General features: G+C 43.3%; 1 protein-coding gene across 11 annotated transcripts in view; it reads right to left on the bottom strand.

Moving 5' to 3' along the window:
• The window catches only part of ATP8A2 (ATPase phospholipid transporting 8A2), a 592,801-nt gene that overhangs the window by 490,816 nt on the left and 78,085 nt on the right, over window positions 1–23,900 (bottom strand). For 8 of the 11 annotated variants that reach the window (XM_070240119.1, XM_070240124.1, XM_070240123.1 and 5 more), the window contains exon 2: window positions 3,666–3,810. In XM_070240119.1, coding sequence (XP_070096220.1) covers window positions 3,666–3,766 — 101 coding nt within the window. In that variant the 5' untranslated portion in view covers window positions 3,767–3,810. Of the gene's footprint in view, window positions 1–3,665; window positions 3,811–3,946; window positions 4,049–4,096; window positions 4,144–18,764; window positions 18,866–23,900 lie in introns of those variants that run through there. The other 3 variants (XM_070240122.1, XM_070240121.1, XM_005601103.4) reach the window with 3 other exon arrangements.

Here is a 23,900-nt window from a genome sequence, read left to right as displayed (position 1 = left end):
GCAACTGCCACGATTTCTGAGGCTGTAAGTCAGAAAGGGCCTGGCGTGGGGCAGGTGAGTGAGAGAACTCTGTTCCGGAGAGGGCCCGTCTCCTGAGGTACGCAGCATCCCAAGACGTCCAAATCCCTGATTTCAGGGACTGGCACGAGCCTTGTCTGTCCCACATGGTCCCTTCTCTTCAAAAGCCTTGATTCAGAAGCAAACAGCCTGGGATAAACCCTCCATGACCCTGCCTCCAAGAAAAACTCGCTCTTTTCTCAAGAAAAATTATATTAAGGGAAAAAATCCTTTACCAATTCCCTTTCATAGAAGTATTCCTTTGAATAGCTTCATCAACTTTTGGCAAACATTCACGGCCAAGATAAAAAGCCTGATTTTTAAAAAATCAGTACTTGACTTCAGCAATATTAAAGTGCTAAAATAACATGGCTCAACATTGTATAAAATCCTTAAACTATAATGTCAAGAAACTTCATGATCAATTCCTTAATGAACCAAAGTCACATTCTCATTAGTAATTCCTATTTAAATATACAATCCAGGCAAAGCAAATACTCAAAGGCCATTTTATAGGACAGCAAGGGCCACATTTTCATTTCTTAGACCCTATGCAGTGTATTCGGAAACTTACACTTAGAGTATAAGCCAGGAACTCAGAAATTGTGTGAATTTTAATATTTAAAATATTTCAACTAATTCAATTATACACTTACGTAAGGCTTTAAATAGTTGGTATCTACCTACTTTAATCCTGGCCAACTCACTGTACCTTCACACATACATATTCCTCCCCAACCCCAAAAAAGCACAAATGAAACTGTACAAGAGGTAGCCACATGAAATCTCTCTTCAGTTAGAATAATAATAAAATCAGTCTCAAAAGTCAGCTTTGAGTCTTGATTACAGAACAGGTTATGATGCCCCATCACCAAGGCTTTTAAAAGTCTTTACCTTCTATGGAAACTAGAGAATTTAGACAAAAACAAAGACTCCTATTTCATTCTCCCAGCTTTCCACACGCACAATGGATACCAAAATTAGAAAAATTAATAGGAATTAAGCAAAAATACTACTTGAAAATATCCTAATGTTTAAAAAGAAAAACAACTCTTTAATTCCATATCCTATACTGTATAAGTCACTTTTAAAATAATCTTTTGGGAGGAGGATGAAAGGGGCAAAGGGGCATGTGTGTATGGTGACGGATGGCAACTAGACTTTTGATGGTGAACACAAGGTAGTCTACACAGCAGTCAAAAATAATGATGTAAACCTGAAATTTATATAATGTTATAAACAAATATTAGCTCAATAAAAAATAACAATAATTTTTTTAATGTATATAAAGTGTTTATTTATTTTTGGGGGGGGCGGTGAGGAACATTGGCCCTAAGAAAACATCTATTGCCAGTTTCTTTTTGCTTGAGGAAGACTGCTGCTGAGCTAACATCTGTGCCAATCTTCCTCTGTTCTGCATGTGGGATGCTGCCACAGCATGACTCCATGAGTGGTGTGTAGGTCCATACCTGGGATTTGAACCCACAAAACCTGGACTGTGAAAGCAGAGCACACGAATTTAACCACTACACCACCAGGCTGGCCCAACAATAATCTTCTCATCTTTTAAAAAGTAATTCAATAGAAACGCATATAAGATGGTATGAGAAAATAGAACTATATTAGCAGTGCAGGATTCCAAATGGTTTTAACCGTATTCACAGAGTTGTGTAACCATCACCCCAAAATGAAAGCCCATGCATATTAGCAGTCACTCCCCCTTCCACAACTTCTTCCCTTTTCCTCAGCCCTAGAAACCACCAATCTATCCTACGTCTCAAAGATTTGCCTCTTCTGGACATTTCATACAAATGGAATCATACAACATGAGGCCCTTTGTTACTGGCTTCTTTCAGTTAGAATAAGGTTTTCAAGCTTCATCCATGTTGTAGCATTTGTCAGTACTTCACTCCTTCTTATGGCCAAATAATATTCCACTGAATGGATCTACCACATTTTATTTATTCATGGATCAGCTGATAGGCATTTGGATTGTCTCTACTCATTAGCTATTATGAATAATGCTGCTATGAACATTGGCGTACCAGTTTTTGTGTGGACATACGTTTTCATTTCTCTTGGGTATACATACCTAGGAGTGGAATGGCTGGATCATACGGTAACTTTACATTTAACCTTTTGAGAAATTGCCAAACTGTTTTCCACAGCAGCCGCATCATTTTTCATTCCCATGAGCAATGTATGAGGGTTCTCATTTCTACACATCCCTGCCAACACTTGTTATCATCTTTTTGATTAAATCCATCCTAACGTGTGAAGTGGTAACTCACTGTAGTTGATGCCCTATACCTTAAACCAAGCCCACTCATTCTTGAAGTTAGCCTCAGCTATTCTAAGCTACACTTTTAAGCATAAAATATGCCCCAAGGGTCATTCTTAAAATCCAAAATAAAGCCAGGATAATCTAACACTCCCTTAATAAATGAAGGTATCATCTTCACATAATACGCACCATTATTCTACCCCAAATCCTATCAAGCTACAATATTGTACAGTGGCCAAACCTTCCCAAATAAAGCTGTCAGGCTCAGCAGCCTGTACAAGTGCTAATGCTGTAGTGGAAGACTTACACATATAATAGCAACAAAGTTTTAGCCAGAGCTTTCAAGAAAGAACACTGGATTGGAATTCAGGTTTGTCAGTCATCTACGTGTAACTTGATCCATCATTTAGCTTCTCTATACCTGAACATGGTGTTCCAAGCCACTCTCAGAACTGCCTCCTCTAAAGTCACTCCCAGAGATAAAGTTGTCTAAACCTGAAAGTTTAATGAAATTTGAAAACGTACTAACACCTGTGCCTAAAGACTTAGCTTTGCACAGCAGAAAGAATTTGAGCTTGGTAGCTGGATAGCCTGGGTTCTATTTCCAGCTCTGCCATTTAGTAGCTATATAGCCAAGGTACATTATATAACATCTTTCTATCTCAGTTTCCTGATCTGAAAGGTAAAAACACTTTCTTCAAGAGGTTATGAGGATTTACAAAGCTAGTATAGCTAAAGCATCTGACACAGTGGCCAGCAAAAAGTAGACACTTAAATGTTAGCTTCCGTCCATCTCTCTGCTAACTCTGGGCAAAGTTTCCCAGCAATAAAGACCTCTTAACAAATGTCCTGGACCATTTAGAGCTGAATGTGAGTCCTTGTGACCTATGGGATTCCTTTATAAAGGACTTCCCCACATTATGGTCTGTAAATTGCTAAGGAGAGCTATCAATTGGCTTAAAACAGGACTAGAAGGAATTCTTGGAAGGGAGCTCAGGGATGAAAAGGTAAGAGACCTCATTTTTTGTTAGGGGCATAAGAATAAAACTTCCTGGGGGCTCACACAGCCTGAGCACAGAACAGATGCAAAGGAGAGAAAGGTAAAGGCCGTATTCACATGACCTGACTGGAAGCCATGGTGTGGACCGCCACGCTGTAGGTGGCGGCGGGGGGGGGGGGGGGGGGGGGGAGTGGAAGGGGCTCGAGGAAGCAGACGGGGGTGAGGGCTCGCTAGACTAGCGTGGAAAAGCTAACAAGAGGAAGATGAGCCCCATGCTAGCTATGAATTAACTGCTTCTTGCGTCTCTCAGCCGCCGTATCCTACCTGATCTGGTTGTCACGGAATTTGTTGAGATGCGGTTGGTTGAGGTAAATGGTGCGGGCTGGTATCTCCAGCTGGTCTCCAACAGACGTGGCCCGGGACATCTCATCATCTGCCTTCTTATAGCCCGAAGAAGGACGTACAGGTCCTGCAGAGAAGAGGCGCGGGCAGAAAACAAAACACAAAGAAGTCACGCCAGGCAGGAGGCAGCGAGCACGGGCTGCAGGCGGGCGGGGACCAGCTGGGAAAGGATGCTCTGGGCAATGTTGGGCCCGCCTATGTACCTTGGCTCCCCCTGGAGACCCGCCGCCGCAGCTGCTCCCCGCTCCTCCCCGCCCCCTCCCCGCGCCCCACCCCACTGGCCGTCCCCGGGCCGGGAGGGAACCTCTCCCGCGGGCGCGGGCGAGAGCGGCCTCCCTCCGCACTGCCTCCACCTCGGCCCCTCCTGTGCTCGCTCCCTCGCTCCCTCCCGGATGGCTGCAGTGTGCGGCCGGCAGGCGGAGGCAGGGACAGCGAGGGGCGCCACTGCGGGCTCCAGAGGGCGGGGCGGGGAGGGGCACGTGGACAGAAGGGATGGGGTGAGCAGAGGCCAGAGCCTCCCTTCTCCCCCAGGTAAGCTCCCCCTCAAGGCCCAGGGATTGAGCTCCGGAACTAGGTTTTCTTGGCTTCTTTGATATGTTTAGGAACAGAGAGATGACAGCAAAAGAGATGTGCCCTGCGTTCAGTCACTGCAGAAAGTACCGGCGAAAGCACATCTCTGTGCTCTAAAAATGAAATTCCCAAACCTCAGTGTCAATGGCTTGCTCCCCTATTATCTTGAAGGGACCAGCTGCTTTCTCCCCAGATGTGCCTGGCAGCCTGAGTTCAGGAGCTTTACTAATTCCAGCTTATAGAGGGTTGGGTGATCTTTCATTTCATTGCTCAAATTACTGTTTCTGCGGTTAAGACACAAGCAAGTCTACCTCCCTAGGATTTTATTTCAGTCCTATAGTCAAGCCTCTGTCGGTGAGTTCAGCCTTGCCATAACCTTCACGTAAGGAAGTGTCAGCATGGAGACTAATAATAGACTCATTACTAAAACTGCTATGCGCATGCGCACACACAGGAGGCTCCAACTACAAGGCAGTATCCCTCGTTAGAAGGGGCGACCCACCTCAAGAACTGACTTCGGGAGGGGTGCCTGAAGCAAAGGATCACAGAAAAATAAATGCCCTACAGATGAAGCCCTCTTTCCTCTTCCTTAAATATACGTTTGTTCTAATATCTGCCATGCTTCCCACCTGTCAAAGAAATGGATGTCGCAGAGTACTTAAGAAACTGCATCTCATTTCAGTAAACATCCACTTCACAGCTGCAAAGAATGTTGGTTGACATAGAGAAATATTTTGAAAGAGAAAGCTTTGGTTATTATGTATGTCATCTTTTTAAAGTGATTAGAATCCTATTATAATCTTTACCATAAGAGGGGGACAACCAAAATGTAAAGTTGCTTACTGAAAGCTGACACACTATGGTGAAAAGTATAGCCCACTCCCTGGTCACAGGCCAGGTGTACATCCACAGCACCCTGGTCATTCCTCATTACAGGACCCCAGCCGTAGACCCTCTCCTCGGCCCCTCAGCCTCCGCCCTCTGGAGTCCCCCTGGCTCCAGAGGACACTGGTCTGCCTTCTGCTTACGGACACGGGGCAGCAGAGAGCTGGGGTCCCTACCTCAGTCCCTACCTGGGGACTGGCTGGCCGAGAGCCTGGGCTCCTGGCCTTGAATCACAGGAGGCTGGTTGTAAAGCATCTGGTGACTTAAGGCAGATAGGGAATATTTTTGAAATTAGCCTATATAAAAATACTGCTTTTCTCCCTGCCCACTTATCGCGCTTTGTATTCTTCCGCAGCCTTTATCATCGTTACCTGACAGTATTTATTTACGGTCTGTATTCCCACGGCCAAGAGCAGACGCCGCAGGACAGCAGGGACATGTTCTATTCCCTGCAGTGACTTCAGCACCCAGAGCAGTGCCTGGCACATAACGGGCACTCATATTTGCTGGCTGAATAAGTCATTTTTACTCAAGTCTTATAAAGGGTCACTTTGAATTCTCCAGGCAGAGATGCAGTGATATGCACAGAGGGGTCAAACTCCATATACCAGTGTGAGTCAGAGTAGTTCATTGCCAAGACTGTGTTCATGGAGTGACTCTCAACTCCAGCTGCACGTAACCATCACTGAGGGCGCTCTCACAGTTAACCGGATCCTGGGCCCAGCCCTCACAGATGCTGACTTGTTTTGTTTTATTTTGTTTTAAAGCTCCTGAAGTCATACTAATGGACAGCCACAGTTGAAAATTACTAGTCAGATGCTGCTGGGAACAACAAAACGAAAGATCTGACTCCTGCTCTCAAAAACGTTAGCCAGTTTAAGGTGCTAAGGTGTAACCTGGGTACTCGTGCACCACAGTTTATGACCAAGTGACTAAAGTGGGCTTGAAGGTGCTAAGGAGGTCAGAGGTCAGCAGCTACTTGGTGCTTGGGGTGGGGAGCCGGTCAGAACAGCGTGAGGACAGAGGTAAAAGTCGTAAAGCTTGGGTAAGGTTTATATTAGGCAAGAGGAGGACAGTCTGGTTAAGGGCAAGGAGAGCTTAGGAAGAGGCCCAAGGTGACAAAATGTATCAGGGGCCAATTAAAAAACAAATAAAACCCAGCGCTGAGGGTCCAAACTGGAAAAGAATAGAAAGGAAGCTCGGGGAAAAAATAGCCTGTGGCCAGACCGGAGATGACTTAAAGTCCAAGCAAAGAAGCTTCAACTTCCGCCCCAAGGTCAGAGGAAGCCGCAGAGGGTTTCTCAGCAGGAGAGACGCGCCGGGGGCAGTGAGGTAGGAGCAGAGAGAAGGGAGGATTCGCAGATGAGGACATCGGACAGGAAATTAGTCCTACCATCTAGAAGCAAAATGAGAAAAGCATGAACTGAGTGGGGAACTGGAAAAGCATGGACATGAGAAAGACCTCAAAACAAAACTCTGTAAGGCTTTTTGGATTGAATGCGTGGGCCAGAAAAGAGAAGAACCATTGGGTAATGGGATAGAAGAGGAGCCTAGGCACAAAAAGCATCACTGACAGCAGTAACCATGGAAACAACAGGGTTTCCAAACAAGAATCTAAACGTTAGACAGTACATACTGGGGTGAAAAACACTGACACCAACAATTAGTGATGACAGAATTCCGTGAAATAGTATCTCCCAAGCACCTCTCATGCTTTGTTCCATACTACAACATGGCCACACCTAGACTTTTATTCTAGGTTGAAATAATGATAGTTCCCCACACCCCAAAACTCAGATAACTTTCTTCTACCTCAGTGGCCTCATCTTGACCCAATCTTGCTTTGGAGAAAAACATTAACCTTTTCAAAATATGACAGATTTGTTGACAATGTGTTGCCTAAGGAAAGCATTATACCATATATTGCAAAGCACATTATGACTAAAGTTTCTATTTCAGACTCATGAGATGAATCCTGAGTTAATGTATTTTGAAAATACCACCACACAAAATGAGAGTATATGCTTACAACTTCCCCATATAAACAAGTACAGTGTCAGCAGATAGTGGGAGTTCAATAAATATCTATTGAGAAAGAAACCAAAGTGAAAGGAAAGAATAAAGAGAAACAGGAGGAGGCAAATGGACAAGCACTAAGTTTGCCCGCTACAAAGTCGAAATGCAGGCAAGACAGCTGACGGCCAAGGCCATAAGGACAAGGACTTTGTCTTGTTCACGGCTCTATCCTCGTCATCCTGAATAATGCCTAGCACACAGTAGGCGGCCTGTAAGTATATGTTGAATGGATAAATAAAGGGCTATTGCGGTGGGGGCTTTTTAAAGATGCCTACCCCGTGCTGAACCAAAGGCCTCTCCGTTGTCTGGTAACTGACCCCTTCCCCTCACACATACAGGACAGGTCAGTATTGTGCAACCCCCTCCATCCGTCACAACTCTTCGCACCATGGATGGCTATTTGGTCCAAGTCGGGCCACTAAGAGTTTCTTTTCTGGAAACTTTGACATGGGACCTGGGGGAGATGTGCTCTGCATGTGGCTACCCTATTAACATATATACTCCAGGTCTCTGGACGGTCATCTTCCACCCACCCAGGGGGCAGGGAAACAGAGAAAGAATTTCTTTGCAGATAAGGATGAAGCAGCTGCATGGAGAGCAACAGAAACTGTTCCAACAGCTTTTTGGATCCTGGGTACAGTGCCCTGCTAGATCCCAGCTGCACTGGGGTCTTTGGGTTCCAGAAGCCACCCCTGAATTATTCTATAAATTATTCATAACCAGAAATCCCAACCAATACTGTAAAGGAGCACACAGAGAACCTATTTTTCCCTGTAAGACAGATGAGCAAGTAAGGTCAAAGGAGGGAGAAACACTATTCATGTATAGATCACCCGAGCTGCCCAAGGTTTTAGATGCCTATGGCACAGATGCCACCAGATGCCACCCCAGACCCAGGGAGGCCATATCTGACAAAGGAATTCTTCATGGCAACATTTGGCCGGTTGGTTTGAATGAAGCCCAGAAGTAGCTGGAAGGTGACTTGCTAAATAAAGAAGCAACTCCTCCTCCCTTTAGAGTTTCCACCAGGGTTGGAGAGTGAACAGATCAGATGGTACAGAAAGCCCACCAGAAGATGTGAACATGAGGCTGGGTGAAGAACAAGGGAGGGGCAGAGGAAGCAGACTACTTATGGTATACATGCCACCGACCCACAGAAACAGGAAAGGGAGTCCAAAGGACAGGGACACACACCCAGCAACTCCCACCATCCTCTGTCCATCGTCGATGGGCCTCAGCCACTCCGTGGCTCTACCTCACCTGTTAATATCTTCCCTACTCACTGTGTCCGTGTCACTGTAGTAGTATTTTCATCTTACTGATGACCCAAATTCCTCATCATTTCACTCACACAAGTGTGTCTATGGCAATAAGGATGTGGAAGTTACTGGTTAGGAAGCAGCGACAACGCTAGACCTCCCACTGGCAGGTGAGCAGACAGAAATGAAGACAACTCCTCCTTTCTAGTCACTACATAAACTAATTACATGGAGATCATTTTTGGAAAGAAAATGAAAAATCTTAACAGACTTTTGAAATTTGTTCCTATCTCATAAATATTATTATAGTAATATATAACATTTTTCATTTGTTATTTTATTATAACTAGTGAAGGGGAATAGAACACACGACCCTAAAATATGACACTTTGGCACGTAGATTGTTTTGAGCTGAAGGCAATCAAGACCCAGCAGATTAAGAAAAATTTGTACCTCTCCCTTAACTCCCTAAAAGGACTTAGATAGGGGGCTGGCTCAGAAGGAGAGCTATTATCGGAGATAACTTGATCTGAATGACCTATCTGTATGGCAGGGCAAACATCTGACTACCAAACATCTGCTCTTCTTACCTTCCTGTGAAATCTCCTCGTCCTCTTTGAAGCCCCAGGCCCCCATCCCATTCCTTAGCTCAGCATGGCATGTAAGCCTCAACTGCCCGATTTGCCCTTGGGTCTCATAATCTTATGGGGCTCCTGTATGTACATAATTAAATTTGTTTTTCTCCTGTTAATCTGTCTTATGTCAGTTTAATTATTAGACCAGCCAAAAGAACCTAGAAGGGTAGAGGAAAATTTTCCCTCTTCTATTTATATAATATACATAAATAAATATTAGTGGAAACTAAATAGGTTCAGGGAATCAAGAATTTGAAATAAACAAACACAAAAGGAGAGTTAATATTAAGGCCAATTTTTACTAAACATTTGATTGCCTTAAGCAAAAGAGAAGCAAAATCCTTCACTCTAAACTGTAATAATTCCCCCAACTCAAATAAAAGTGTCCAAATTCCAAAAGATGCTCAAGATCCATCTGGTCTGTTTCCCTTGCAAAGAAGTTTCACCATCTCACAGTAGAAATTCTTAGGAAAGAAATACTCTAGTCTTCCTAAGTCAGAAACCTATTAAAGTGGTAAGATTGTTTTTGCAGCACCTCTGTAACTAGCTCTGTGGAAAGCGTCAGACCTTGGACATTGTTGTCTAATAACGAACTTGGTCTTTGTCCTGGCATCCTCTGGGGAGCCTCTAACCCCTTGGAATTTCCCAAATGATAGGAGTGTCTTTGTTATTCATGGTGGGCCCCTGCGACCACACCTGAGTTTGCACTAATGAGGTGACTCATGGTGGGCCCCTAGATGGTTTTAGAATGGGGGCTGACTATGCCAGAAAAACTAACTATGGGATTAGAGGATTGAGGTTTGAGCCAGAATGACCTCCTGACTCTGGGGAGGGAGGGGGGCTGAAGACTGAGTTCAGTCATGTGGCCAATGATCCAATTAGTGATGCCTATATAATGAAACCCCAACAAAAACTAGGGACACCAAAGCTCAGGTGACATGTCCTGAGGACACAGAAGCTTCACATGTGGGACCCTCCCAGATCTCGCCCTATATGTCTCTCCATTTGGCTAGTCCTGATTTGTATCTCTTATGATAAAACCGTAATCATAAGTATTGTGCTTTCCTGAGTTCTCTGAGTTATTCTAGATTATGATTGAAACTGAGGGGATAATGGGAACCCCCAAATTTCTAGCCAGTTGGTCAGAAGTGCAGGTGGTCTAGGAACCCTGGAGCTTGCAGCTGGTACAAAGGCAGTCTTGCAGGGAACTGTGCCCTTAATCTGTAAAATTGGACCTAACTCTGGGTAGTTAGTATTAGAATTGCATTGCAGACATTACCCTGTGAATTCTAAAACGACACTTTATTAACAATCGCGAAAGTATATTAGGTCAAATGAAAGATAGGACTAGAAGCCAGGTCTACAGAAACTTGAATCCAATTCTCCCTCCACTAGAACAGGCAGCCTCAATGAGTTTAAGACAAATCAGCTACCATCTGAGCCTTGGTTTCTTCATCCATGAAACAGAAATTGATTATATAAATCAAGAGTTGGAAAACCTTTTCTATAAAGGGTCACGTAGTAAATATTTTAGGCTTTGGGCCACATATAGCTTCTGTGTAATTTTTTTAAAACACAAAAGTCTTAAAAATATAAAAACCATTACTCACTCACAGGCCAGATTTGGCCCACAGGCCATAGTTTGCTGACCCCTCATATAAACTAAGTTCTTTCACAGTTAACAACCTGATTATATCCCCAACTCGCACCTCAAGAAAATATTAGATTCAATTTCTTCTGTATCAACAAGACATGACATAAAATTCCTAGCAAACATAGGTGTTCAGGCTTTTATCACATAAGTTAAGAAGTTGGTTATGTCTTTTTCCTAATTTTTTGTGTGCTTGAAAAGTAGGTAAAGGTGGTTTTCTCTTTGCCTCCAGAAAAATTTCCAGGAAAACAAAGCAATCATCATGGAGCTTCATAACAAGAGGCATGCGTGCACGCACACACACGCATACACACACACACACACACTCCCCTTCCGAAAAGAGTCTCAAGTTCAACCCTGGCCTCTACCCTATATTTACAAAGATGTTTCATAACCCTTCCGAACCCAGACACAAAGCAGTCCAGCGGCTGGGGAAGCACTTGGGCTAACTGTTTCTCCTAATCAAACACACACAATGAAAATGCTGTGCAAATGCAAAATGTGATTATTCTAGCCTTGGCAGACACATTTTAGAGGCCTTTTCTAGACCCCATTTTGAGCAAACCACATCTCTCCAAATATAGCATCTGTGATCCATTTCTACCCAAGAATTCAAAAGAAATAAACACAAAGGGAAAGTGACACTGATGGGTCAGGATTTCTTACTACTTACTGGTTTCTCTTTTCTCATTTTTCAGGGATAGAGAAAATGGGAAGGAAAGTAATAGGTCATGGACTATTTATGACTTAAAATATTGTTGAGTGCTGAATTCATTCAGACAATTATTGAGCACCTCCTAGATATAAGGCGTTTTGCTTGATAGCGGGAAGGGAAAGGTACACAGTCTAAGGCTCAAGCTTACTAATGTTACCAGAGACCAAGAAATATGGGAATTGAGAGGACAAAGATGAATGCCAGTCTCATATAGGGCCAGAAAACAAGGTGATTTCATTAAGCAAGCATTTGAACTAGGCTGATAAGAATGAGTATGATTTGGTTGTGCAGAGAAAGAGCAGAGCATTCCAGGAACAAGAGCACGCGAGCAGAGACACAGACCGGTAATGCTATATTTACAACCTAGTTGGCTCCAGCACGATGGCTGAAAGTAATTTAAAGCCTTGTTTCCAATACGTACAGCAATACAAATTGGGCCTCTGTTCCTCGAAACCCATTTTATACCTCAGATATATAAAAATTCATCATGTAAATTAAGTGAAGACAAAATGTGCTTTTAAGGAAATGTATTTAATATATAAAAGTTAAAACAACAAAAAAGCAAAGCTGTGTTTCAAAGACTTAGTTCAGAGGATTTTTCCATATGGGCTAGATTGACTGAGGCTTAAAATACAAGCCCAGTGACTTCTCCGTGGCAATTCCCTCTGTTGCTAGGATAGACGTTCTTCATCGCTCCTTGGACCACGAGACAGGGCACAAATTAGGGACACCGGCTTTAAAATCCCATTGCTGACTCACTGTGCATGATGAGTCTTTGAACAGTTAGCCCTGGGAGAGGTGCAGTTTTCTATGAAGTTGTAGTTTGCCTGTCCTAAGCATTTTCAAGACCCACAACACCTTGGCCCAAGGCATACAGATCCACCGCATGTGGTCTCACGCCAGCTCACTTCTCCAGTTCATTAGCGACCAATCTCTCCCTTGCTCTTGAAAGTCCACTCCCAGTGGCCTTCTCTCCATTCCTCAAAGGCCATCAGCTCTGTTCCCTCTCCAGAGACTTGGTACCTGCCTTTCCTTCTACCTAGAATTCTATTCCCCTAGTCTTTGCTTTGTAACTCCCTCTTATCACTCAGGCCTCAGCTTAAATATCACTTCTCCACAAAAGCACTCCTGGCCCACCACCTCTGCAGTAGTCCCCGGCTTATTTATTCCACATTATTTCTTCCATTGCGCTTACCACCTCACGGAATTTGTTTGTTCATTTTCTGTCTTCCAACACTAGCTATAAGCTCCATGAGGGCAGGGCCCATGCCCATGCTAATGTCTCTGCTTCCCCAGTGCCTGGGACAGAGAAGGCAGCAAATAAGGGTGTCCAATGAATGAATCAAGTGAACATGGCCACAAGATTTCTCATTCTGTCTTAAGTGGACAGAGAAAAATGTAACTCCCTAAATTTAGTTTACAACTAATTTGACCCATCTCCTAAGGTACCTCCCAATAGAGAATTAGAAGGAAAAAAAAAGGAAATGTCTGGTTTTGTTTTGAGATTAGTCCAATTTTATAATTTAAAAGTTCATATAAGTGCTGTGAACTCTCTCTTGAATAAAGGTGTCTTGGTTCCCAGATAACTTCATCATCTTCTTGCTTCCCTCCTTAAAATGGCACTGGGTAAATGGAGGGTGGGGATGGGGGCGTGGGGAAGAGTTGGGATCCTTGGGCACAAATGCCTTCTGCCTCCTCTAGTCCATAGAGTGATACCCTGGTCCCCCTGCTGGCATTTGTGGCTGCAGTCTGTGACTGGTCTGGCTTGGCTTTATCAGTGGGCATTCATGTTAGCTGGTTCTGCCTCACCAGGGCTCCCTCTGCCAAAACCACAGCATCTGCCATTCTCTACATCCAGCCTGCTTGCCGTCAGCCATCTGTCTGCAGCCCTGACAGGATGGGCCCCTGGAAGGCCCAGTAGATTTCGAGTCAGCTCCCAGAGGACATGAAAAGTATGAATATGCAATTCAGGAAAACAAAACCTCCTCTTACCCCTCAGTTTTATCCTCACTTATCCCAGACACCTCCCCTCTCTGACTGGGTAAACTTTCCCCCAAGAGAGAAAAATTAAGATGTTTCTTATCAGATTGGTTTCTTCTCTCCCCACCTTTCTCCTTTCTACCTCCTAAAGATCAAAAACACAGGCAAACTGGGGCCGGCCCGGTGGCGCAGTGGTTAGGTTCACACGTTCTGCTTCGGTGGCCCAGGGTTCGCTGGTTCGGATCCTGGGTGCAGACATGGCACCACTTGGCAAGCCATGCTGTGGTAGGCGTCCCACATTAAAGTAGAGGAAGATGGGCAGGGACGTTAGCTCAGGGCCAATCTTCCTCAAAAAAACCAGGCAAACTTTTTAGTGTACGTCCCTGATGTCATTGTCTGGATTCCAAACAACCCTTTAAAAATTTACTGAAATAGCTCTTCTTCAGTGCAGAATTGCTGAGCATCAAGCCCTCCAAGGTCTCTTGTAAATAAGATAAAAGGGAGAGAAAAATTAATCTACAAAGTCTTCACATAAACAGAAGCCTAGCTTGCCTATTCCTGTTTTGAGAGGCATAAGATGAAGACAACTTGATGTTTCTCCCGGGATTTCTTCTAATCTTTCCCAGGCAAAGTACATGGAAGTCAAATGTCACATACAAGAGAAAGGTACGTTCATTTGCTTCAACTGTCATCCCGACTTCACATGCAGATCAGCCTGTTATGTTTGCTTATCACCACTGGTCGTGTGAACCTAACACTCTTTACTTCCATCAACAATCTTAATGTACCTTGAAAATCATGAGCTGTCAGATTTTTTTTTTTTAAAGATTGGCACCTGAGCTAACATCTGTTGCCAATCTTTTTTTTTTTTAACTTCCTCTTCTTCCCAAAGTCCCCCAGTACATAGTTGTATATTCTACTTGTAGTTCCTTCTGGCTGTGCTATGTGGGGTGCCACTGAGCTCAGGGTGGCCTGATGAGCGGTGCCATGTCCACATCCAGGATCTGAACCAGCAAAACCCTGGGCCACCGAAGTGGAGCACATGGACTTAACCACTTGGGCACAGGGCTGGCCCAAGCTGCCAGATTTGAACAAGTTAACATGGAGGCCAAGTCATTCGCCTTTATTCCCAACTTCATTTACACAAAATATACTTTTCCAGTGTGAAGGCTTTTCCTGACTTTCTTGTTGATTTGACATTTTGTGTACCACGTTTCTTCTCAGACAGAGAAGTGAGAAAGTTTCAAATATGGAAAAATCTTTAAAAAGGAAGATCAATGCCAAAGAGATGCAGATGAAAACATTTGAGTCTCTGGTCTGCTCCACCAATTCAGTGTTGCCAGATCAATTAGTGGTCTTTGTCCTGTCACTAAGAGCTCATACGTAATTATGATAAAAAGCACAACTGTCCTGCTGAGCTTGTCTACGCATCTACATGTATTAACCCATATAATTCTCCTAACAATCACATGAGCAGCATGCCCATTTTGGAGATAATAAAAATGGGGCAAAAAATAAGAAAACAACTAGCTCAACGGCTACAAGTTGAATTTTTTATTTTTTACTATGTGAATCATTTATGTGACCCACAGTATAAAAAATTGGGGGGAGGAGCTTCCTAAAATAGACAACTAAATATTTGTTAACTAATGAATCTTTTATCCTTACTAGGTTTTGGTTTATTTTTTCTTTAGATCAAAGTATAGTCCCAGAGTTACACATTAAAAAAAAGAACTCCAGGGGCCGGCCCGGTGGCGCAGCGGTTAAGTGCACATGTACCGCTTCTTGGCAGCCCGGGGTTTGCCGGTTTGGATTCCGGGTGCGGACATGGCACCACTTGGCAAAAGCCATGCTGTGGCAGGCGTCCCACGTGTAAAGTAGAAGAAGATGGGCACAGATGTTAGCTCAGGGCCAGTCTTCCTCAGCAAAAAGAGGAGGATTGGCAGCAGTTAGCTCAGGGCTCATCTTCCTCAAAAAAAAAAAAAGAATTCCACTGAGTTCCAGGCTCACAGGCAGTGTGGTGGTGGTGGTGACAGGATGAAGTACTTAAACCAGAGAACCAGGTCCCAGCTCCTAGAAATTCAAGTGTCCTGGATACAGGAACATGTGGAATAAATCAGTAAGTTAAACAGGCAAGCAAAAAGGTTGAGGCAGACAGGAAATCATTCATTCATCCAAAGTTCAGAATATTCCATGTGCACGGTGCCTAAGACAAAACCCTCTCCCCACCTTTAGAGAGTTTGTAATCCGGCGGGAGCAGATCAGTGCCCAATAGCTAACACAGCATAGAATGTGAAATGTCCCCTTTCACCTGGACTTGCCTCCCCTTAGCGTGTTCTCTGCCTGCCAACAACTCATCCTTAACACATAGCTTAGGTTTCTCTCCTCTGAGAAGTCTTCTCTCATCACACATCCCCGGGTTGGGTTACATGCCCCTCCCTCTATGCACAGGACCCCCAGATACAGCCAGGCAGGAAATAATTCCAGGGGGCATCTTTCTCAAGTTCACGCAATCTATATAACCATATGCAACTGTCCAGTCTGTGCAGTTTCCATATTATAATTATTCTGTTTATGTGTTTGTCATTCTGATTGAAAAGGTCTCCACCTGGAAAAGTATGGGCCGTGCCTTCTTGATCTTCCTATCCTCAGCCTCTGTAGGAGAGGAAGCAGAGACAGTGAGGGCTATGGGCATGTAGTGTCTAAGAGAAAGACTAGTACTTCCAATGGCCAGCTTTCTACCAAAGCGGGGTGGGGGAGGGTATTGGTAAAGTCAGCAACTGAGCTTCATCTAAAGGCTAAAGATGGAGAAGGACATCTCACACAGCAGACAAAGCCATGAACTAATACGCTATGAGAGCAGCTACTATGTGGCCTTCCTGGCATGCCCTCTCTTTTAGGACTGTGCTCAACTCCCCTCCACACCAGACACAAGAAAGACAAAAGCTCCTAGTTTTGCTTCCCTATACACACTGCCTCTGAAGATAAGAGCACAGAGGAGAGAATGGAAAGACCATTTCAACAGACCAGGTCCAAGAAGCTAAACAATCTAGAGGGGAAAACATGTACAAAATTACCCAGATATAGAATAAGAAATGCTATACTAGAGACACCAGTCAGCTGAGGTGTCCACACAGAGGAAGTGTCCCTCGTTACAGGTGAGAGAGCCTGGGGCTCCAGAAGGGCAGCAGCTGATCTTAGAAGCAAATCACAGGAATTAATGAACAGAGCCTGGCCGTCGACTGCACAGCGGGGAGAGGAAAGACGAGAGGCCTGGCGTTTCCTGATACTCTTCCTTTAGCTATGAATTTCTGATCATTTAAATGATCATTTTCCCCCTTGAGTGAAAGGGTTTTCACATCAATGAACTATGAAACGAAATTGTAAAGTTAATATAACCAAGTATAATATCCATAATAGTACGACATCCTTATGACTAATAATTCTCTGAAGATAAGGGAATTCGAGGCCCAGATAATAAAAGCATTACATACTGCTCCTGGGCAAGAGTTCACCATTCTACCAAAGGCCCTACTCACAAACGGACTGAGTGTCACAGAAACCTGCCGGAACCGTCCCCAGCTCTCCATAATGTCTGACGGGCAACACTGAATCACAACTAAGTTTTTGTGGCATACTCCACTCTGTAAATCCTTTGCCAAGGCACTAGCAGCAAGGATGGTCACAACCAGAGTCTTGTACTATTTCCAGACCTTCCTGTTATTACCTTTTCTCTGCTGACAGTCAGACTCTGTTCTACACACCTGTAGCAGATGTTGCTGGGGAGGGGGGACAGTGAGGGGAGGGAGCACTAATCAAGGGACTACACCCCTCCAGAATTCAGGGACCCCCTCTGAAACTGAACTCCAGGCAAACACAGACAAAATAGATTCGCTTACAAAATACAAAAAACCAGGCACTCCAAGAGAAGATCAGTAAATGTGATGTTCCTAAGATCAGAATATCTCTTAAAATTCTACAATTAGTCAAAGCCATTGCTAAGATGGTGACCAGCCAATAAGTTCTAACCTGCCAAGTCCAGTCCTAGAGGATCCCACTGGGTCGGCACCAGCCGAGCTCTGCTTCCTTCTCTCTTTTCTGCCACTTGAAGACTCCTGGCCTGATCCCACCCCATCCCCACCTTCCTCTGTCAGAGGCACTGCCCCCTATAAACCTCCCTGACTCCTAACCCCATCCCTGTGTCAGTGGTCTCGCTAGTTCTCGTGTCCTCTAGTTCCAGCTTGCATTTTCATGCTCGAGAAATGGCAGTTTCTAGTTTTATTTGAATAATGACAACAAGGCTTGGACAACTACTATATAGTGGGATGACAGACATACCAATGGCAAAGCAAGTCAAACACACAGAACATTTTCAAAGAGATAGCCAAGCAACAAAGGAGAGCCCCAGAAATAAGAAGACCACTCAATTTACCCCAAAATGACTCACTCCAGAGGATCTGTGCAGCTGAGGAAATGAAAGCTAAACCCACAGTAGAGCTCTCCAAGTGCTTAGTGAGACCAATATCAGAAATACACATTCCACAAAGAAATAATTCAGTTTTTGGTCTTTTAGCCTTACACACACGGAAATCACCCACATGAGCTTCAAACACCAAAGTAGGTTGGCAGAGGGAGGGAAAAATAATTTGAACTTATTTTGTTAAGACATATTTCTTAAGAAAAACACAAAGTACACATGCTTTTCAAGCGCATGGTTTGATACATATGACTTCAGTCTTCATAAGTGGAGATGCTTTACTTAAATTCCATTCATTACCCAGGAGCTCAAGGTGCTGCTTAGGTGCAAGCATCTCCCCGTCAGGCTCATCTCTTATTGCTCCAGCCGTCAGTCAAAGGCTACACTCAGTGGGCCACTTGTAGATCCTGAAGGGACTGAGGGCTTTTTCTGTGCAGTTTGACACATCCAGCTCCTGCTTCTTTCTCCACTCGGATAACCCTTCCTGACCCTTCAAAACTCCCTGGAGCAGCCCCTTTCCCAGCCCCCTGCAGTGGGGGTTAGATACCCTCCTACACAGCACGTCACCCCTGAGGGTGATTGTGGCCCTCAGACTGCACCAAGGTCTTGCCTGTAGGTTCATGCTCTACACATACACACAGCCTACCCTGTTTAAAAGCAGGCCCCGCCTCCAGGAAATCAGTCCCAGCCCCAGGTGAAGCACAGATGGGAGAGAGCAGACACAGAAGGCCCCATGCTGGGACCTCCCCGCCACACTTCCCCAGGTTCCGCACCTGTGAGTCATGCCTGCCAAGAGGGATGCAGGTTGCATTTCTATGCTTGTCTTTCCCACTCTGCTTTCTCTTCCCCGTTGCCAGCATTAATCTCTCAGCAGACTCCCTCCCACTTCTGACCAGGTCCAGAGTTCCAGGCAATAAACAATGTAAAAGGCCCACACCTCTCACACCATAAAGACTGAGTCAACAAATAAACTTTGAAGTCATTGGTTGGAACAGACTCCTCATCAAGGTTGGTTGGGCACACGTCAGTCTGTGTGCTGGGTAGATGGGCAAGTCTGGACCCAGGGACTTCCGGGCACTGTGACGGAGCATAGCTAAGAGGCCAGGGAGCTGAGGGGACGACTAGAAACGTCATCCTGACCAGCACGTATACAGAAATTCTGTTACAGCTGATGACGCCTTTCTCCCCATAACAGCCTATCTTAGGGTGACCAAGGCGCACATGGTTAAGGCCTAGGGTGCAAGAAGTGCTGCAGCCCCAGCATGTGAGCAGCCGGAGACACAGAAGGAGTCTGTGCACTGAATACGAAACAGACACTTGATCCTTCTCCGCTGAGACAATGCAGTTTGAAATCCAAGCAGGGAATCTTGACTTACTTTATATACTGTGAATTCTAATGATGAGGAAAATATTTCTCGACTTTAATTTTCTGAAGTATAAATTACTTATGTAAATTTTTTGTTTTTGCATATTTCATAGGACATGTATCTTTAAGCTTTTATCATTGCCACTATGTACAGAAAGAGAATAACAATAAGTTTATGAATGTTAAAAAGTCGTATCATATTTGAAGACACATAGTTCAAACGGGCAATAATGATGAAGATGATGATGAAGGAAGAGTAACTTCATTCCTTACTCCACGGATAACAGGGGAACAAATTCATAAAGGCCAACAGCACCTACTGTGCTTCCTGTCCTCCATTCTCAAACCGCACCTCCTGCCTGGATACTTTCTCTGCCAGAACTTTCCCCTCTGTTGGCTTTAATTCTCTCCTCCTCTTAATTATGGAGCCTGACTGAACTTCTTTCAAAGAGTTCTTCTTTTGGGTCCTTGAAGTCAAGGACTCTCTCATTTCCCTGTAACCTCTAGCATTTAACATGTGCTCATGTTAAATAAAGAGATTGTTGGCTTCGTATTGTGGGGGGGATCAAGAAATGATTGACCTGAAAAAGGAACAGTTCAGCATCCTCCTTCACAATTACTTCCCAAATATTTTGATTTATCTTTCAATCCCACATCCGGTCTGTCAGGAAATCCCATCAGCTCTACCCGACCCCGCAACAGAACCTGAATCTGTCCGCTTCTCCCCGCCTCGACTGCTACCACCCCCGATCACCCCGGCATCCTTCCTCACGGGGATGTTGCAGCAACTTCCTAACGCTTCCTCCTCCAACTCTTACCCCTCAAAAGCCTGTTTTCCACATAGGAATCAGAGTCATATTTTTTTAATGTAAAACCAGATCTGGTTTGTCACCTCTTCAAAACTGTCCAACAGCTTCCCATAATACTTCAAGTAGAGCAAACTCCCCCCACGGGCTACCAGGCTCTATTCTGGACACACTGGTGTCTTCTTTTGTTCCTCATAAAGGTCTAGGACATTTCCACCTCAGGTCCTTAGCTCTTACTATTACTAGTCCTTCTGCCTAGGAGAACCTCAGCTGGACCTCCCTTCTTCTACAGCTCCTCATCTCTGGCTCCTTACTGTTTGGGTCTCTGCTCAAATGTCATATCGTCAAAGAGTTCTACAGTAGTTCCGCCCTTTGGCCATTCTCTACCCTGCTCCATTTTCTTTAGAGCAGTGACAACTCCTGTAAACATCATTTAGTCATGTGTTATCAGTCTACCCCTCAAGAATGTGAGCGGCATGAGCTGAGTTTTTCTTGTTCTCTGCTCTCCCTCTAGTGCCTGGGGTTCAGTAATTGCCTTTTAAATGATTCAATGAACAAAGTCTTAGCAAATAATCTACTCAACTTTGTTGCTAAGGCTTATTAATCCCCTGATAAATATCAGACATACTACACATATTATCTCTACTTCTCACTACACCCATAAGCAGACATTTTGTCCTTTTTTAGTAGAGCCAGGATTCGAGCCTAATTTTCCTATTTCCTCAAACCCATGAAGTTTCACCTATAATTTAAAACTTAACCTATGAGATTTGACTTCTTTAACTGAGAGATGAAGATAATAACTACTTTGCCTAATAAGAATTTTATAATGCTAAAATAAGACTACGGGTCTGAAAAAGGCAAGTAAACCACAAAGTTCTGTAATAAAATTAGGAATTATTGCAAAACTGCAAGATGAAGACATTAGTTAGTGACTGTGTGCTGATAATTAAACTTCCATTTCCTAAGACCCACCCCCTGCCAGATGCTTTCCACACAAAATCACATTTAATTCACAAACACCCTGTGAGAGAGGTATTTTCACTCTTTCAGAGATGAGAAAATTGAGGATCCATGAGGTTAAATAACTTGCCCAAGGTCACTTAGCTCACAGGTGATATATCCAAGGTTCAGATCTGGGTCTGTCTGGTTCCACTGATCATGCTTTAAATTTAGAGATTATTTGACAAAGATGTTTCATAATAACGGTAAAAATGTTGCTTAGAAACCTATGTAGCATGATTGTCATGAGTAAACAAAAGAATTTTTTAGTGTGAACACAATGACCCAGTCAAAAGGTGATTTGAGTCATACATGAAGACCAGGGAAGTTCTTCTGACGCTCTGAAGAGTAACTGAGGCACACAGCTGCATTTCTGGAATAGACAGAAGACCATGTATTACCCCTCAAAGCCACAGAGAACATAAAACAAATACCTGTGTCCAGAACGTGGTCAAAATCTAAGAAATAGGAATAGAATCTAGAAATAGGAATCCAAGAAATAGAAAGTTCCGACAACACAAGGCAATACGCTTAATAAGAAGATAGAAAAAAAAACTAAGGCCTTGAAAAAGCAGCCACATTGTAATAAAGCTGCACATGTTTCAAGTTATCTAGGTCAAACAACTTACCATAAGGAGAAATTTTAAAACCATAATATCTGAAAATAATTGTGCTAGAATACTGTATGTTGGCTCCTTACTTGGCCTAAGTAACTTTCAAAATGAGAAAAACTTTCTGATTGGAATTTTACTATCTCCCTCTAAGAGTAACTTTAAACCACAGTTTTGAAAAAATGATATTAAGCAAAAGTTTAAAAGTCAAAAGCCAATGATCTAAACAACTTAATCTGTTTTACAGGAAGATAAAAATTACTAAAAGCAATCTCCCCCAAAAATTCCTTGAAGGGAAAACAGTCTTGCGTCACTTAATGGGGATATGTTCTGAGAAATGTGTCGTTAGGTGACTTCATTGCTGTGGGAGCATCACAGAGTGCACTTACACAAACCCAGATGGTACAGCCTACTGCACACCTAGGCTCTATGGTACTAACCCTATGGGACCACTATCGTATATGCGGTCCATCGTTGACCAAAACATAGTTATGCGGTACATGGCTGTATGAGATGTAACTACATGAAACACATAACTCACTGTCAACAGAACCTCGCTCTAGGTAACACATTTGCCTAATTCAGTACTCTCACTATCCCCGTTGTTATGGGTGTACAAATCTGTCAAGTGTCTGCTCCCTTAGGTTAAAAATCCAGCCTTACAATAAATACAAAGCCACTGAACTCTACGGAAAGCTCACACACCTGATGCTGACATTGTTAACACGACGATCTCATTACAGCTACTACACCATATGCTACAATAAACTCAAGTCTAATCCAAAGTCATAATCCCACCTTCAACTTGATGAAACCCAAGAACAAATCTCTTAATCTTCCTGACCCCAAACACTGATATAAAGCTAACAAAAATAGTATAATTTTAAAGCTTTTTTAATCAAAGATTCTATTAACTGATATGGTGTAGCTGTTGAAAAAGTTACAATACCATAAGAGAACTTGATAAATATCTAAACATCAGCTACCATAACGCCTTAAATCTTACATAACCCTCATTTTGTCACGTCGTTTTTCCCAACTTTCTACTCCAACGGGGAATTCTTCTGCCAGATTCACTTTCGAGCCTCAATTTTGTGTTTCAGATCACAAGGGCCATCCCCATGTCTACCATTCCCTTCTAAACACATTATTCCTGTAACTTAGAATTCTAAATTAAATCCCATATTTTCCTTGTACAAAAAAATTACTTGCATATTGCATTAACTAAGCCAATGAACCCTTCTTTTCCTATTGTGTAGTCACAGTTCGTGTTGAAAATACTTACTGTGTTTAAGGTTGCCCTCAAATTTCTACCATTGAAATGCATCACAAAATTCATCTGTCATTTACCCAAACAAGTATAAACATCCAGACTAGAGTACTGGTAAGTATAGCAATGAATAACCAAAAGACCAAAAATTATTTCATTATAGCTATCCAAAGTGCATTAAAATGAGTATTTGTGAACTATCAATATTTTACTTACACTGCAATTTGTACGTGCATGTATACATTTTTAATAGGAAGAACAATGGTGACCAGATAACAACCAGAGACTAACAATGTGCTGTCCAATATGGTAGCCAGTAGCCACATGTGACTAACAAGTACTTAAAATGTGGCTTGTCAGAATTGAGACATGCTATAAGTGTAAAATATACAACAAATTTTAAGATTTGGTATAAAAAAATTTTAAATATCCTAATAACTTTTTATATTGATTACATGTTGAAATAACATTCAGAATATACTGAGTTAAATGAAATATACTATTAAGGTGCAAATATGCTCACATTATATTTCTATTTGACAGTGCTGGTTTAACAGTTATAACTTCATTATTAATAATTACCTTACCCCTCATCTGCTTCTTACCTGTCAACATCCCACACAGCCCTCCCACCCCTCAATTAAACCTGTAGCTTGTATCTAAAGAAGGAAAAGTAATTTCAATACCAGCTTAAGGAAAACTTAACAGGGAAGATAGATCTGTACCCAAAAGCACTACACCCTACAGCTAAGAACAAATGCTTCCCCTAGCTACAACTCGGCCCTCTGGGAAACTCCCCATCCAGCTGTGATGTAGGGATCAGAATGCTTGTAGAGAAATCCAAGTTGATATAA

The sequence above is a fragment of the Equus caballus genome, chromosome 17 (genome assembly GCF_041296265.1).
Source record: "Equus caballus isolate H_3958 breed thoroughbred chromosome 17, TB-T2T, whole genome shotgun sequence".
Lineage (NCBI taxonomy): Eukaryota > Metazoa > Chordata > Mammalia > Perissodactyla > Equidae > Equus > Equus caballus.
The sequence above is the reverse complement of the archived record's forward strand: the minus strand, read 5'-3'. Positions and strand labels throughout refer to the sequence as shown.